This window comes from Eriocheir sinensis, unplaced genomic scaffold (genome assembly GCF_024679095.1).
Source record: "Eriocheir sinensis breed Jianghai 21 unplaced genomic scaffold, ASM2467909v1 Scaffold7, whole genome shotgun sequence".
Lineage (NCBI taxonomy): Eukaryota > Metazoa > Arthropoda > Malacostraca > Decapoda > Varunidae > Eriocheir > Eriocheir sinensis.
Window position 1 is genome coordinate 796533 of NW_026112053.1, and position 17000 is coordinate 813532.

Sequence of the window (17000 nt, forward strand, 5' to 3'; positions counted from 1 at the left end):
AACTATGCATATATATGAAAAACATTGCCTTTATGAGTTCCCAGTATCTTCCTCAATACTCCTGCATTAATGAATTAAAGATAAAACAACATAAATGACTGCAGCATAACTGTTTAGAAGGGCAAAGGTATAAGTACGTACTAAACACTTCCTTTAGAGGTACGTACTTGTGCGTAGTAAACACTGTACGGGTTAATAATCAATGAAATCCATGCATTTGGGTTTGATACAATCGGTAGGTATTTTTACAAATTGGTTAATAAGGTGGATATGGTCAGTTAAGTCTGTGAAAATAAGAGGGTTACTCTGTACAAATTGCATCAGTTACTCACCGAGCAACTCATTCACCACCATGAGGCCAATGGTGTAAGTCTGGCCTAACTTTAAGGGACAGTTGAGAAAGTCACCGTATTTTTGGCCATCTCCCAACACAAACTCCTTACCAGCCTGCAACACAGAAAATGATGTATCAGGCATGGCAAAATACCAATAACTCCTCACCACACGGCAACATATAAAAAGACAAGCAGACAGATATCAGTGTACCAAATGCCAGCTTTTGTCATCTATGTCAACATAAAATGATTCACGTGCACGAAGAGGACATGTAGGGCAAGATGAAGAGAGGGTTAGTTAATCACATAACTGTAGGCAAAATGCTAAAAAGAAATATATCAGATGTCAGAGTAGCCCATGAAAGAGCACATCATTATGCAGTGGAAAAAACAACACCAAAAAAGCAAAAAGTGTAATTTTAAAAAGTGACATATTGATAAAAAAGCTAATCTCTCAAGAGAAAAGCTACATGAAGCACAAATGAATAGCAAAGACTATGGTTAAGTGACTGAAGAATACATGTTTTATTGCAGCCATAACACTTGACTTAACTAATGGGTAATGTGGAAGTAAAGGATAACAACCATTAACAAACTCGTAGCATAGTTCATAACAACGGTGAGCCTGGCCAGGAAGTCTTACGGCGGATTGGTCTGGCCCACGGTGTTATGGACTCGCTCAACACCAGTATATGGCGTTGTCGATACCTGTGCAGAAGAACAAAGATCCGGATCTTCAAGTCCCTTGTGCTCCCTGTCTTACTCTATAGTTGTGAGACATGGACACTAAATGGGGACTTGGAGAGGTGGATTGATACCTTTGGTAATAAATGTCTACGCAGAATCATGGGATATCGCTGGAATGACATTTTTTTTTTATGTCACAGCCTATTGCGCCATTAGGATTTTTCACTGGTGGGGCCTGATGGTTACCCCCAGCCCGTTGTGGTGCAGGCAAATGTTTATAGTGGCGCCATCTTGTTTTGGCTCATACTGCCCCCCGGAGCTCATCTTTGAGCCTCTCTTTGGAGAGGTAATCTAGAGTCCGGGTTGATAGGTTGTCTTCAGGGCAGCATGTGGGTAGTCTTAGGCCACTCGTCGGTGACTGAAAATTCCCAGCTGTATGGCGGCCAGGATTCGAACCCGCGTCCCTCCTGGATCTCCTGGACATGGCGCCGGCACGCTAACCACTCAGCCACCGCATCCCCATCGACTACTCCGTGAGACTGATTCGACATATATTACCTGCATAGTCTGTCAACGCCAACTCTGGCTATACGGGCCCGTGACATGTTACCCTGAAGCTGACCCTGCTCATTGGGTTTTCTCTGTAAGAGACAATCCTGAATGGAGGAGGCCAAGGGGACGCCCACGGAGTTCGTGACTTGAACAAGTCGATAGATCCTGTCAGGAGGTACTTGGGTCGAAAAGGGGGCCTGAAGGGGGCCTGAATGGAGACTCGCCCGGAGGGACCCCCGTGCTTGGCGTCGTAGGGTGGGCGAGGCGAAGCACCCCCCGGCGTATGCCCCCACTGATTGATTGATTGGCCTGGATGTGGCTATTCTTAAAAAAAAAAAAAAACTTTGTGATCCGGGGCTATTCATAAAACATTCGGGGCTATAGCCCCGAAAGTCCAGGCCTTACTACGCCACTGTGGTCACCAAATCGAGGTTGCACAATAACGGGGCTCAGCCTTTCTGTTAAGACAAGGGGTTGGAGTTCAGTGCTGTTGATGTCACTGTCTTCAGCACTAACACCACTTTTGAAGCTTGAAAAAGTCAGTTTCAGCTCTCTCCCAATTGTGCTCACACTGAGAGCTCTTTTGGGGGCAAGAGGAGGCTTATGAGAGTCAAGGTCACTGTCTGTGGACACTCGGGTGTTTAATCATACGCGAAAGAAACAAAAAACTCTCCTGTCATTGTTACAGTCACAGAAACACTGAGAATGGCATAGCTATGTTGTGTGGCAGCCTATGAGTTACGCTGACCCATAAAAGCCCACGCAAACTTCAAAAATACGGCAGAAAAAGGCAGATCGAATAAAAAAAATCAATCAAAATTTGTACCTTTGGTGTATACCGCATAGGGGTAACTTTCTGGCATAGTTTAAATGAAAAAGGTGCGCATTATATACCGCAAAATACGGTATATGATAAGTGTAACTGCTAATTCTTAATGAAGTTATTTATAAAGAAATCATGCACAAGTATTGAGAGCCTCAGACCATTTCGTAAGCATCCTTTGACTGTTTACTTTAATAAACATAATATCGTGATTTGATCAAAATGATATAGCAAAAGTATGAAAGAAAAGAGCGGAGCACAAATAAGATTTTCCTTTTTTCATCACTCTACACCACTGTACCTCATTCAGTTCTGCAGCAATCCACACCTGCGCCTTGCACTGGTCTTCACCCAGCGAAGAATGCCTCTTCTTCCTTGTCTGCCGCTGCTGTGTCTCAAACAGTCTGATGATCTTCTCAGTCAAGTTAAAGTTTTGCTGAACAAACACAACAAGGGACCTGGGAAAAATATCCATGAAAAAAGATACAATAATTTCTGAATAATCTAGTTTTCTAATATAAATTAAAAGATGTTTACACATACTGCATATACATATATATATATATATATATATATATATATATATATATATATATATATATATATATATATATATATATATATATATATATATATATATATATATATATATATATATATATATATAAATAAACTTCTCTACTCAGATATTTTCAGAGACTGTGACTGAAAATCATTCTTGCAACCATTTATAAATAGCTTATATTCCTTTTTTTTTTTATAGCGTGGAACAATTTCAAAATGGTTCTAAATCCTTCTTTTCTTCTATGCAACAATTTAGAATAGACCCATAAAAATCCCTGATAAAGTTAACAGAAGCTAACTGTTACTACTACTACTACTTTTATTATTATTACTACTGCTACCATTACTACTACTACTATTATTACTACTATTACTAGTACTACTATTACTACTACTACCACTACTACTACTACTGCTACTACTACTACTCCTTTAAGTTTTACTACTACTACTACTACTACTACCATTACTATTGTAATGCCCTTAATTTCACATCACTAGAACTCTACATGAACAAAGTGTGTAACGAAACACATGAGAAATTAATCCAGACAAGAAAAGGCTTTGCCAGGGATTGAACCCGTGACCAGCGAGACGGGAAAGCTACTCCTTAATCATTTGGCCTAAGAGGTACCCTACTTGCAGAGTGACTTATGGGAGGCTTGCCCATAACGCAAGTCAGCTGCACTACAATACTTCTGTTACTACTACTACTACTACTACTACTACTACTACTACTACAGGTTGAGAATCCTTTATCTGAAATTCCAAAATCCCAAAACCACCAAAATCTGAAAGTTTTTTTAATGCTGACATGACGCGCTTTTTTATTAATTTTATTTATTTATTTATTTATTTTTTGTCGCCACCTCACGGGTGGGGACATGGGCTATATGGGGGCTGTTAGGGTCAAGTGCGTACGTCCCTCCAAGGAGGGACCACAGACCCTTGCCGGGTGACAGCTCATGAAGGGGATGGGAGAATGCCGATAGACTGACTATCGGCTGACGTCAGCCTAGCCAACCAAGTCAGTCTTTCGACGAGGACCGGCGTGTCTCTTTGTACAAGTCGAAAACGTGAGCGTAGGTTACCTTTGTTCGCGAGTGGTCAGAGCGGAAAACAATGGGAATAGTCTCAGTTAGGGTTGCCACCTTGAGCTAAAAAAAATAAGGAACGCAACATCCCATTCTCCAATACAGAACGAATCCATATTTTAAGGAACGGATGGCACAACCCTAAAATTTCTCTAGCCTGCCATGACTGACAGCCACTGCCCGCTGCTGGTGAAGGCAAGGGGGGAGGAACGTTACGACGCTCATTTTACACGTATTTCAGGACGACCCTTGACAAACATAATTTTATGGACTGGTTTTGTGGCTCACCAAAACTGCGGTCACTACAGTTTTAAAATACTGAATTTTATCTGCTTAACCATTCAGACAGCCAAATACGAAACAAATGGCATTTGTAAAGTTATATTTGATTAGTTTAAATTTACTCGGCACGCACGCAGTGTGTGGCGGCGGCCCAGCGCAGGATGGGACGTGGCGGCGGCGGTCCACTATTAGCGGGTCGGTGTTGTGAGAAATACCTCTTTGCAGAAATACGTCGATCTGCTGTTCAATACGCATGCACAGAGGGGGAATAAACACCAGGAAAAACATTGAATTGCCTGGTTGTGTTCTAGTTTGTCCACTTGTGATATTTGTGAGCAGTGAGTGAAATATAAAACTGTAAGCAAGCTCAACCTCTCTGCGAGTTATTTTGCGGCTGCAGCGGTGGGCGGCGGCAGGTGAACAACAGGCAATTGAAAAGTCAATCATTTAGGGATTTCCAGAGAAAAATACTACCTCCATAATAAACAGCATCATATCTTGTCCACAGATAAGCAGTCAGCATCTTGAAATTAGTAGGCGTAGCCTCTTGAGAATAATCCCCTATTTCAGCTTTCATTTTATTTGAATTCAAATAAAAATATTCTGAAATCCGAAAAAATCCAAAATCCGAAACACTTTTGCTCCCAGGAATTTCAGGTAAGGGATTCTCAACCTGTACTATGACTCCTGCTACTACTACAACTACTATTACTACTACTATTTTGACTACTACTACTACTACTAAAACAACTACTACTACTATTAATAATATTAACTATAATAAATACAATAATATTTATAATAATTATATCAATAACCATAATAATTATACTGGTTATAATAATAAATAAGATAATGATAGTAGATTTAATGAAAATAATAATAAAAATAATAACTACAAATAGCAACAAGAGGATAATAACAACTCAAAATAATAACATGATAGTAATCATAATAAGTATAATAACAAAAATATCAATAAGACTATATAATCCCTATAGTGTAATGTATGTGGCTGATATGGGGAGCCAAAGTCCTGACCATTGTGCACATGGGAACACATGGTGGTCACTCATGGCCGCAGGTGGGCGAAAAATACGCTGTTTCATCACCTCACTGTGGAGAAAATGATACCTAGGAAGCTAGTTGTCTTTGAATATCGCCGATGAGGGATTCAAGCAACAATGACACATATCATAATTGTACTGCTTCAGTAGTTTATCTAATTTTAAGAGGAAATCACCACAATTTGAGCAAAAACACCAAGACAGTGTGCAGGGCAACCGTCAGATCCACCCGGCCTGAAAGGATTAAACACTTTCAAGAGGGCTTTTTGCGCATCTATAATTGAATCCGATGCTCTCTCTTGGCTACTTTAGCAGTTCTCTGTTAAGGAGAGAAGTGCTATAGAGAGCTTTCCTTATTTACTTTTTGCCTTTGACTGATGTATTTTCTGTAAAAAAAAAAAAAAAAAATGCTAATCATTCAAAAATATTTTAATGAAATCTCTGAGCTTTACACGGACAGTATATAAACAAGTAGACTTACCTGTTCCCATCTTGATCGTGGGTGATGACAGGAAGGCGGAGAGTGACAGTAGAATTAGTCTTCTTGAGAATGCTGGGGGCGGCAGGGGGGGGGATGGGCAAAGGCTTTGTGGCCACAGGTTGCCTCCAGCGTTTACCGCAGAACTTGTTGTTACAGCAGTATGCTTCTGCCTCATATTTTTTTCCTTGCTCCAACCCATCAAACTAGAAGGGATTAATTTTTAGCATGATAAAGAAATATACACAATGAAGGTAGGATGGGGCAAAAGTAAAATATAATCACCGATAACTTTATGGAAAGATATTTGGAAGGGCAGTCGAGTGACACAAAAGTTGTCGCAGGGTTAATGGTGGATCAGAATTGTAAAGACAGCATGAGAGAGAAGATCCACAAAGACCAGTGCGCCCTTCTCTTGGTATTGCGCCTTTCACTATCGCCATTCACTGCTATCATGCACATCCATAAAGCTGCCATCCTTGTGCTGTCATGCACCTGGAATGCGATATCATGCACACAAAACCTGGGTGCGTTAATTGGTGGATTTGAGTTACCCGGGCCATGCGGTACACAGCAGTTGATTAATTTTTGGTGCTACATCATCAACCATCCTCGCTCAATGTTTGGTCAATGCTCCTCCTATTCTCCCGCTTACTCAGTCAAGCGGGCATCTCTGCATGAACAACAGTGAAAGCTGCCCTGCGCTTGGTTGATGAAACAACCACCACATGTGCAACGTTACACAACGAAGCGAACAAGATGGTGTTGATCTGTGTTTGTAAACAAAGGAGGCGTTGTAGCTATGTGGGTGTGGCCAGTGGGTGCAGCCTCTGCTGCATCTTCTTACATTCTACGAATGTTTTATTGACTACCAATGCTGTTTGTGGTAAACAGTCCCCTATAAGAGCAGCTAAGGGAATATTGTGAGGGAGGTGTTGTTGTTGGTAGCCATTTTTGTAGCAATCAGCTGATTGACTGTCCAGTTTGGATCATCCCTCAGTTGCAGTGAGTTGTGCGGCTAACAAGTGAACTGAACCTGTTTTTGTGTGATAACAATGGCTGAGCAGCGGTGCAGGAATCCCTTAACTATCACTGAGCATGATAAAGTGGCATTGTAAGTGTTTTAATAAATATACTATGCTGGGACAGTGTTTGGTGGGAAAATATGTCCAAAGAGAGGTATCACAAACTGTAGGAAAATCAGCTGGCCAATAACCAAATGAATTACTCCCATTGATTCTTATATTCAGGTAACAGGCCTTTCTGCTATCATGTGCAGTTTCGTAACCAATTAGGCATGATAGCTGGGGTATGGGTGTAGCTATGTGAGTTTGGTAAAGGCAAAGTCGGAGGCATACGCGCTATAGTTCCGTGTGGCCTCGGTGCTCATTGCTGTCGCATTGGCCCTTGAGCCTGTTGTGGGAGGAGTCATACATCATGGCAGATACTATAAATAAAATTAGCCTCTGACACTAACGGGCAGGGGCCGTCCATAAGGCCCCTCAAGAAAGCCCACATGTGCTACAGGCAGCACACTTAAAAAAATTTAAAAAAAGTAAATTCGAGCCCCAGATCGGTGCCATTATTTTGAATGCCGGATAAACGAGGTTCTACTACGGTAATAATATAGTGTATAAAAACACAAAGATTGCACACTATAGCACAAACGTAAGCGGACACGAGCACGCTGGTGCTACCTCTGCGACTGTACAACACGGACTGAATGCGGCATCACACTGGGCATTTTCCTCCATCTGTTGTAGCTAGGAGTAACCGCAGTTGCCCGTGCACCCAACCAGGAGCAAGTTTGTCTACGTTGCGGATACAGGCAACCGACCTTGGTCGTGTGTGATGCACACCCAGAAAAGTTGGAGTTGCTGGTTGCCGGTTGATCTTTGGGGTGGTGGCATCATTAACATTTCAGTAACACTCAGCTATGGAGAAGTCTAGATCTTTCAGCATATTTTTTTCAATATTCATCCTCACCTCAGCTCAACTCATTCAGACAGAGGAAGAGACCCTGCACCCTTCCCCGAGCATTACACTGGTGGCTTATGCGGTGTGATATTTCCACATAGGGTGCCTGCAGAAGCTCAATCCCTGTGTAAATCAGCCTTCCTCCCCCGCCTCCCCTCAAGTAAAAACACCCAACACCACATAAAATATGAAGAGCGCCATGCAGCTCTCATAGTGCACATCCAAATGCTATTGTTTATTCTACATTTTAATTTTCATTGCAGAATTAGATAGTTCGGTGCACTGCTTTTGTCTATTTTTGGGTATTTGTTGATTTTTTCCCCAGATTTGCCTGGATTCAACTGAAAAAAAGCTAAAATAGACCCTCGGGATGTCCAGACTATTGGATGCCAGATTATCAGACTTTTACTGTAGTTAGCTTGCAAAGTAACACTTAGATATTGGGCAAAACTATTTAGCATATGTACATAATATCTTATTAAAGAGGAGAAAACATTTTCTGTAAAGTTTTGAATTATAATGAATTAAAAAGCATTTGTATTTAAACAAATATGAATTTTGATATTTTACCATAAAGTTCAAAGTTTGAGAATCCAGGTTCAGAATGTCATTGCATTCCTCTTCTTTGGAGGGAGTGAAGGAGATACAGCAGTTCCTGAGTGTTCCGCCATGGTAGCTGGGCAGTTCTAAGGTCAAGTTAAGCTGTTGGTCTCCCTTTCCAGCTGTGGTGACATTTGGGGGACCAGGCTCTAAAGAACAAGAGATCGAGGTTATCCTCAGCATGGTTTATAAATATAGGGAAAAAAAATATGAGGTTACTGTTCTTGGCATATTACTAATAGCTCAGATTGAAAACAAGTTGCAAGAGGTAACATATATACGTAATCTGCACTTGTGTATTTTTGTATCCTGATTCCCACTTCACTATCTCAACCCTCACACGACCTCTGTGTGTCACGAAACACACAAGAAATTAATCCAGACACAGGAAGGGTTTTACTAGTGCAGGATCAAACCACTGGTCTCAAATATAACTGGATTGATAAACTCCGAGCAAATCTTGAGTCCCGCAGCCGCCATCTTTAAATTTCCATAGACCGAGGTATTTATATAAAAATTCCGGCATCAACGCTTGCTGAGTGGCAGTACGATGCGATAAAGCACTTCCTTACGAATTTATTGAATTTTCCAATGCCCTAACTACTAGCTTTTCATTCGTTTTCGTCACCAGTCTCCATATGTTGGACAAAACAAAGCTTTTTCGAGTTATATGACAGTTAAATCCTCTATACAGAATATGTGTTTTGTTTCAAAGTACTATTTCATTGGATTAGGAAAGAACAAATGCTAGAGTTCACTAAAAATGACCACAAAAATAATGTCTTCGTGTAACATTAATCTTTGTTGCCCATTTAAATGATTGTCAATATTCTAAATCTATGATATAAAAGAGGATCAGTATAACGGGTAACTACAGCATGCTACACTAACTAGCTAATTACACGTAGTTGGGACTGAGTTGTGTGAAACAGTCACAGTGTTGGCCACGGTGAAGATTTTGTGTGAATTACAAATGCAGTCGACCTTGTTTTCATTGGATTGGAAAAGGTTAATGTTATAATTTACAAAAAGAAAAAAAAAATATTACTGCATGTAATTAGCTAGTTAGTGTAACATGCTTTAGTTACCCATTTAAATGTTTTCTCTTTTAAATCTAAGATTTAGAATATTGATAATGTAATCTTTTTAATGGGCGACCAAAAGAAATGTTGTTACACGCAGACATTATTTTCGTGGTCTTTTTTTAGTAAACCCCAGCACTTGTTTTTTCCCAATCCAATGAAATAGTACTTTGTAACAAACACATATAATCAAATATGGTATCTAGAGAATGTAATGGTTAAATAATGCAAAAAAATGTTGATTTGTGCAACATATTGAGACAGGTAATGAGTGTTTTTTCACATAAACAAATAAAAAGCTAGTAGTTAGGGCATTGAAAAATTAAATAAATTTGTAAAGAAGTGCTTTATCACATCCTACTGCCACTCATCAAGCTCTGATGCCGGAATTTTTACATAATTACCTCAGCTTTGGGAATTCAAAGATGGCGGTTGTGCACTTCAAAGATTACTACCTGGCTAGCACAGAGAAAGCCAATCCATTTATATTAGTGATCAGTGGATCCAACCCGCTACCGGTGAGATAGGAAAGCCACTTCTTAACCAGTCAGCCAAAGAGGTATACCCCCACTCACAGTGTGTTTTGGAGGCTTTCCCCTCAGGTGGGTCAGGCACTACATTTTCATTTTGCCATAAAACAGTAAACTGAACATATAACAGCGGCACTGTAATCATCACTGTGTTATGATGCGTTATGACCCGTGCGCTGATTTTAACAGCGAATGTGAAGAGGGTATTTGAATCCACAGCCCTTCACAGCTCTTTAATTATAATTATTTGTGAGTCTTCATTGTGGGATGTTTTAAAGATTTATGGTGTGGGAGGAAAACTGGTTAGTGCAATAAAGCCTTTCTATGAGGATGCATCTGCATGTGTCAAAATTACTGGAGAAACAAGTGAACATTTTGAGATAAAAGTGGGCTTAAGACAAGGGTGCGTCATGTCACCATAGTTATTCAGTATTTATATGGACGGTGTTATTAGAGAAATTAAGGGCAAAGTTGGAGAAGTTGGAGTAAGACTGTTCGATGAGGGAAGGAAGTGGGTACTGAATTCGATACTGTTTGCTAATGACACGGTGCTCATTGCAGAAAATGAAAGTAACCTACAAGATTTGGTCAGTGTTTTTGATAGTGTCTGTAATAGGAGAAAGCTGAAAGTAAATGTCAACAAAAGTAAAGTGATGGTTTGTGAGCAAAAAAAACTGCAAAATAATTTTGAATGTTGAAGAAATAGAGGAGGTCAATGAGTTTAAGTACCTTGGATCAGTTATGTGTAAGCATGGTGGTATGGAGGGAGAGATAAGAGAAAGGGCATTGCAAGGAAGAAGGGTGGTAGGGTCTTTGGGACGAATCATGAATGGCAGAAGTGTGAGCATGGAGGTAAAGAGGGATTTGAGAAATACAATAATAGTACCAACCCTCACATATGCAAGTGAAACGTGGGCCTGGAATGAAAGTCAGAGGTCTAGAGTGCAGGCAGTGGAAATGAGTTATTTGAGGAGTGCTTGTGGTGTGAGTAGAATGGATGGAATGAGTAATGAAAGTGTGTACGAGCGTTTTGGAATGTGTCACAGGGGTGAAGGGAAGAAGTGTGGAGTGGTGGAAGAAGTGAAGCGACAGACCTTAAAGTGGTTTGGCCACATGGAGTGAATGGAGGAGAGTAAGATGACCAGAAGGGTGTATGTGAGTGAGATAGAGGGAGGGAATGATAGAGGACGACCTCCAGTGAAATGGAGGGATAGGGTGCAAGAGTACGTTAGGGAGAGGGGGGAAAGATCTTTGAGAAACTTTGAGCAGGCAAGGAGGGAGTGTCTGGATAGAGAAAGTTGGAAGCTCTTCTGCTGTGGCCATCCCCTGGTGGGAGCTCCTAGGAGCAGGCGTCGATGAAATGATGAATGATGATGATCTTCATGAAAATACTTTAGGAGAGGTTTGTCACAGGGCTACAGAGTCTATTTACATGATATATTTAACTTTGCTTATATTTTCAAAAATATTAGTAATTGAAAAATAATGGTAACGTGACTACTCCAGTACTTTAAACCAATGTCTGCATATACTTTCAGGGGAAAATGTAGATGAGACATGCAAAGTAACATTACAACAAACATATTAGGTCCATTCTGCCATAGCTCCATTACACTTTTAATGGGAGTCACTAAAGGAAAAAAAGTTTTGGAAACATACAAAAAAAAAAAAAAAACACAAGTAGCTGATGTAACCCAGACATTTTGCGATTTTTGTTTTGCTCGTAAATCAAAATGCTCATAAACTAAGGCACTCATAAACCAAGGTATTACTGTGTTTGTCACAGAAAGAAGTGCATGCATTAACCAGATACATGTGATAACCAATGAAGGTTTCTCATACTCACCTATTTCTTCAAATTTGAATGTGAAGTTGTATCCATAATCAGTGCCACCATCATTTTTCTGTTCAATCTTAAAAAAAAGCATTTATTATACCTAACAGAAATCTTTAGTGAATCAAAATACTAAGTATACAATTCATTTCTTTCTGTGCAGAAATTAAAGACTAAGAAGTATGACTTGAAAGTTAACTTTCCACATTCATACTCTATGACAAGTAGTGCATGCTTCACCAACACTTTACTACTTACTTTATAATTATAAACATTCCCCGGCTCCAACCCTGTGATGTAGTGACAACGATTTGAAGCTGAAGTGCCACAAGACTGCAGTTTCTGCCATTCAGTCTCACTGGTCCCATTTCTTGCAAAACGCCACATTTTAATTTTCCCATTTGATGGACAAGGATCATTCCATTTCAGCTGAATAGCAGAGTCAGACAGGAAGATGTGGGTCACATTCACAATGGGAGGAGGTTCTGAGGAAGAAAACCAAAGTTAACCAGCTTGATGGTACTGAAAAGAAACCACTATGGTGATTCAGTGTTAAAATAAATGATCTGAGACTGAGGGTGAAGGAGGGTTCAGCAGTGAGAGGTTGGTATGAAAAGACGGAATGCATGAACAAGAGAATGCATCCAGACTTCCCTCCGATCCAGAAGCTCCAAGATGCATGCATAGGACTAACATAATAAATGAATGTATCATTTCACTGCTGCAGTTGTTTTCCTGCATGCAGAACAAGGTTGGTGTGATGTTATCTGGTAGTTTTGACTCCAACATATTCCAATAGTTTTGTATGTATAGGGCAAGGAAAAAATATTAACCAATCCAGTAATAAAATCAAACCAGCCTTGGTTTGGAAATATTCATCTCAGTTCAATATTTTTTTTCAGATGCTTCCTATTTTGCAAACTGCCCATGAGTGAGAGCCTTCATTTGTTCACATTCCTGGATCTCTCTCTCTCTCTCTCTCTCTCTCTCTCTCTCTCTCTCTCTCTCTCTCTCTCTCTCTCTCTCTCTCTCTCTCTCTCTCTCTCTCTCTCTCTCTCTCTCTCTCTCTCTCTCTCTCTCTCTCCCAGTCTTTATGCTGCCCTTCTACTGAGTCCAGTGCATGTCTTTTAGCCAGTCCAGCTACTCAAGGTCAGCACCTGGTCACACACTTTGGTCAACACCTGTACTACTGCCAAACTGGTTTACTTGTTCCTGCTTTTCTTGCACTATGCTAAACAAGTTTGAGCACAATGTTTCTTTGCAGACCCCTAAGCCATGGGGTGTTTTTGTGTGTAAATAAGTCATTCCTGTGTTGCACCTGTGGGTAGCATGGGAATTGGGCATTCTAGGTAAAAACGTGTCCTCTCTCGGGAGAAGTCTTTCCTAGGAAAGAGGTCTGGTCAGTGCTTTTTGACAGACTATTCTGTCTCCTATATAATTAGCTTTTCAAAGCAGCTAGGTAGAGTACTCATAGACTTGCCTCCTCACCAGCGGTAGTCAACCCGTAGCCTTCCCAGCCAAGTGTGCCTCGACCTGCCCTGACTTATGGCCACTTACTCTGTACATTCTGCATGTTTCGTACTTAAGAAGAAAACATACAAAACACACCAAAGCTTTTACTCATGTCTTGCCTTACCTTCAAGACATGCCATTGCAAGGATCAACGTACTCAGATTTTATCCAATATTGCATAACCATAATAGATCATCCTGCAATCTCAATCTGCAATGTATCACCAAACTGGTGATGGGTAAAGGTAAGTCTGGGTCCCTTTATGGTTGCCAACGACAGCAGGGGTGCATCATTTATGCTTAACACTCATTTTATCAGCGACAAATTGAGAAATGTTTGGAAAGCATAAATCTTGAAGTGCACCTCGTGTCACAATGCAGTTGAAAAACAGATGATGAAAGATGTGGCGTGTTGGTCGAGGCACTCATTGAATGCTTTTGTTCTACACTGCTATATATATACCTACTATATAGAACACAACACAAGGTCCAAGTTTCAAGGGAGGGAAAGCTATGATGTCACTGAGCCTTTGCAATCTAAACTAAAATGTTTATCGGGTTGGTGAGAAGCGCTGTGGAGACTTACCTCTGGCATTTGTGGTGAAGTTCATGTTTCTTCTGTCTCCAGGCCCAATGCTGTTCCCCACTTCTGCAGTCACTTGATACGTCTCACCATGTAGATAGTCAGAAAAAGATGCGTTTGCTGTAGTGTCCGAGAGTTTAGTGAAATTTTTCAATGTGGTGAGAGGGTCTGAGCAGGCCAGTTTGGCGTGAAGAGTGAAGGTGACTGTTGCACTTGCCCCAATGTAGTTTTCACAGCCACCAGACACATTGACGAAGCAGGTCAGAGTCTTCCCAGCATCAACACATTCAAGACTTGTAATGTTTACACTGGGCACTGACAAAAGAGAACCTCTGTGAGCATATTAAAAGCTATTAATATAGCAAGATTTATGTTCTATAGTGTTACTACATACGTAGTACTTATTACCATTACAAATTAGAAAGACCTGTTAGAATGTGATATTATGAGACCCATTGCCTGTTACAGGAGGATGTGATGTGAGTTTAGTAAAATGTATCACATGAAGTAATTATGTGGTGATATAAAAGAAAATGAACAAGCATATTTTGATGCGCATGTACTTCATTCTTAAAACAATAGAATACATAGAGGATGTTCAAATATCTATATTATGTAAGAATTGTCGGTGTATTTAGGTCCATTTGTTGGAAAAAACGTAGCAGGGCTTTGGCTGCCCTATATTACCCTCAGGGAGTGTGACCACCATGGAGCAGCTGGGGCGCCTGCGGGCCTTGGGGGAGCTTGCCACCACACACACATTGTAGGCTGCGTGTTGCAACAAGGCGGTGGTATTGTACTCAAGTGTGGTGAGAAGGTGCTGGTGACGCCTCTCCGTGTCATTAACCCGGCAGTCATGGCGGTGTAAAAGCTGTTGGGTTGAAAACATAATATGAGCTGGATAGGCTAAGCACCCTTTGTAAGAGCAAGCTTGAGGATCCAAATGAAACATAGAGATGCTTGCTGACTACTACACCATGAAGGCACTGTGTGAGATAATAGTTTTGTTGGTCGTGAAGCATGAAAACCCATTTTTGGTGGACAAGGAAAGGCTAGTGTTCGTTGGATACCTAAGGGTCACCCTCCTCGATGGATGATCTCAGATGCAATTGCCAAAACACATACCTCATTTGGAAGCTTTGCCTTCCAAGCTACACGAGGTGAAAAAATAATAAAATGATCTTCAGGCGGGCAGGGTTTTTTTTTTTTTTTTTTTTTTTTTACATTGCAGCCTATTGCGCCGGTAGGCTTCTTCCGGTGGATCCTGATGGTCGGTCCAAGGCTTCTTTCCGGTAGGTCCTGATGGTCGGCCCAGCCCGTTCTGGCGCAGGCGAGTGTTTATAGTGGCGCCATCTTGCATTGGCTCGCTGCCTCCCCCCAGAGCCATCTTTTGATCCTAGAATCTAGAGTCCGGGTTGATAGGTGGTCTTCGACAGCTGGGTAGTTTTAAGCCACTCGGCGGCGGCTGAAAAATCCCAGCTTGGTGGCACCGGGCGGGGATTGAACTCGCGTCCTCCTGAACACGAGGCCGTTACTTTGACGACTCAGCCACCGCCTCCCCTGATGAGGGTGATGAGCATTTGATCATATCTCCTCTCTTACTAAATTAGCTTCCTCGAGGTTGGGCGTTCTGAATCGTCTCCGCCAGTTCTTCTTCCCCGCACAGATGCTATCCATATACACAAGAGCCTTGTCCGCCCTCTTATGGAGTATGCATCTCATGTGTAGGTAGGGGGATCCACACACACAGCTCTCTTGGACAGAGTAGAGTCCTAAGACTCTTCGTCTCACCAACTTTCGTCCTCTTACTGACAGTCTTCTATCTCTTAAATTCCGCCGCCATGTTGCATCTCTTTCTATCTTCTATCGATATTTTCATACTGACTGCTTTTCTGAACTTGTTAACTGGATGCCTGCCCCCCCTCCCGCGACCCCGCTACACTCGACTTTCTACTCCAACTCATCGCTATGCTGTCCAAATCCCTTATGCAAAAGTTAATCAGCATCTTCATTCTTTCATCCCTTGTACTGGTAAACTCTGGAAGAATCTTCCTTTGTCAGTAGTTTCTCCTATGACTTGAATTCTTTCAGGAAGAGAGTATCAGGACACCTCTCCTTCCGAAATTGACCCCTCTTTTGGCCACTCTTCTAAACTCTTTTTATAGGGACAGTGTTTTGCGGGATTTTTTTCATTATTTCTCATTTCTCTTTTTATGTCCTTCAGCTGCTCCTTTCCTGTACAAAAAAAAAAAAAAAAAAAAAAAAAAATCCATTCTTCATATAGGACCCACCTGAGAGGGAGGCTTGGAGCAGAGCTCTTCAGGAATCTTTAAGCAGGTCAAAGGTCATTTGTGTTGAAATGGCTCTCAACAGGCCCCCCGCTAGTTAGTAAGTAGTCCTCTGCGAGACTCCTGACATCTCTCTCTCCTTGTATTCCGCTCTAGTCCTAAGCGACAGAACCCTATATTGGTCTCAATTCCCAGCAAGCCCATGGCATTGTGACTTTTCTCACTGTTTCCCAGCGTCTCCTCGAAGGCAAAACCACTCCTTGATCTTGGGAGCTCTCCAATGCACGCCTTTGAAGTCTGAAGTTTCACGTTTGAAGGTATCTCACAGTTCTACAGAGTTCTCAACGGTCTTGAGCACATTGGGCCGATTAAAGATTGTCACTGCATAATACTCATGGGCCAAAAGTCAAGTCCTTCAGTCTCTCGATATGAAACAGTGACGTAATCATACTGCAGTATTACATCTCGAGATTCTTCTTGACCTGACATGAAGCTTAAGTGATGCAACAATAAGCCTAAGGTCAATTCCAAAGAACTCTGCACCAAGTCAAGCTGTGTGCAGCTCAGGTCTCTGGCACCTAGGACCTGCAATTCTCAACTTCCTGGATCTTGCAAAATTCAGAAGGAGAGAGCTGCTGGTATTTCTGGTACCTAAACCATGGAGAACTAACACATAACTCAAAGCCAATTCTGCCAGTGCCAGTAGTAGCATT

The 17000-nt window shown here is 41.3% G+C and overlaps 1 protein-coding gene across 2 annotated transcripts in view; it reads right to left on the bottom strand.

Moving 5' to 3' along the window:
* Positions 1–17000, bottom strand: part of LOC126993939 (angiopoietin-1 receptor-like) — a 46413-nt gene that overhangs the window by 6471 nt on the left and 22942 nt on the right. The window contains exons 13-20 of one of the 2 annotated variants that reach the window (XM_050853168.1): positions 14687–14870; positions 14003–14314; positions 12164–12390; positions 11918–11984; positions 8430–8608; positions 5886–6088; positions 2699–2855; positions 333–447 (exon numbers count right to left, since the gene is read on the bottom strand). In XM_050853168.1, the coding sequence (XP_050709125.1) occupies positions 333–447; positions 2699–2855; positions 5886–6088; positions 8430–8608; positions 11918–11984; positions 12164–12390; positions 14003–14314; positions 14687–14870 (1444 nt within the window). The remainder of the gene's footprint in view (positions 1–332; positions 448–2698; positions 2856–5885; positions 6089–8429; positions 8609–11917; positions 11985–12163; positions 12391–14002; positions 14315–14686; positions 14871–17000) is intronic. The other variant, XM_050853169.1, reaches the window with a different exon arrangement.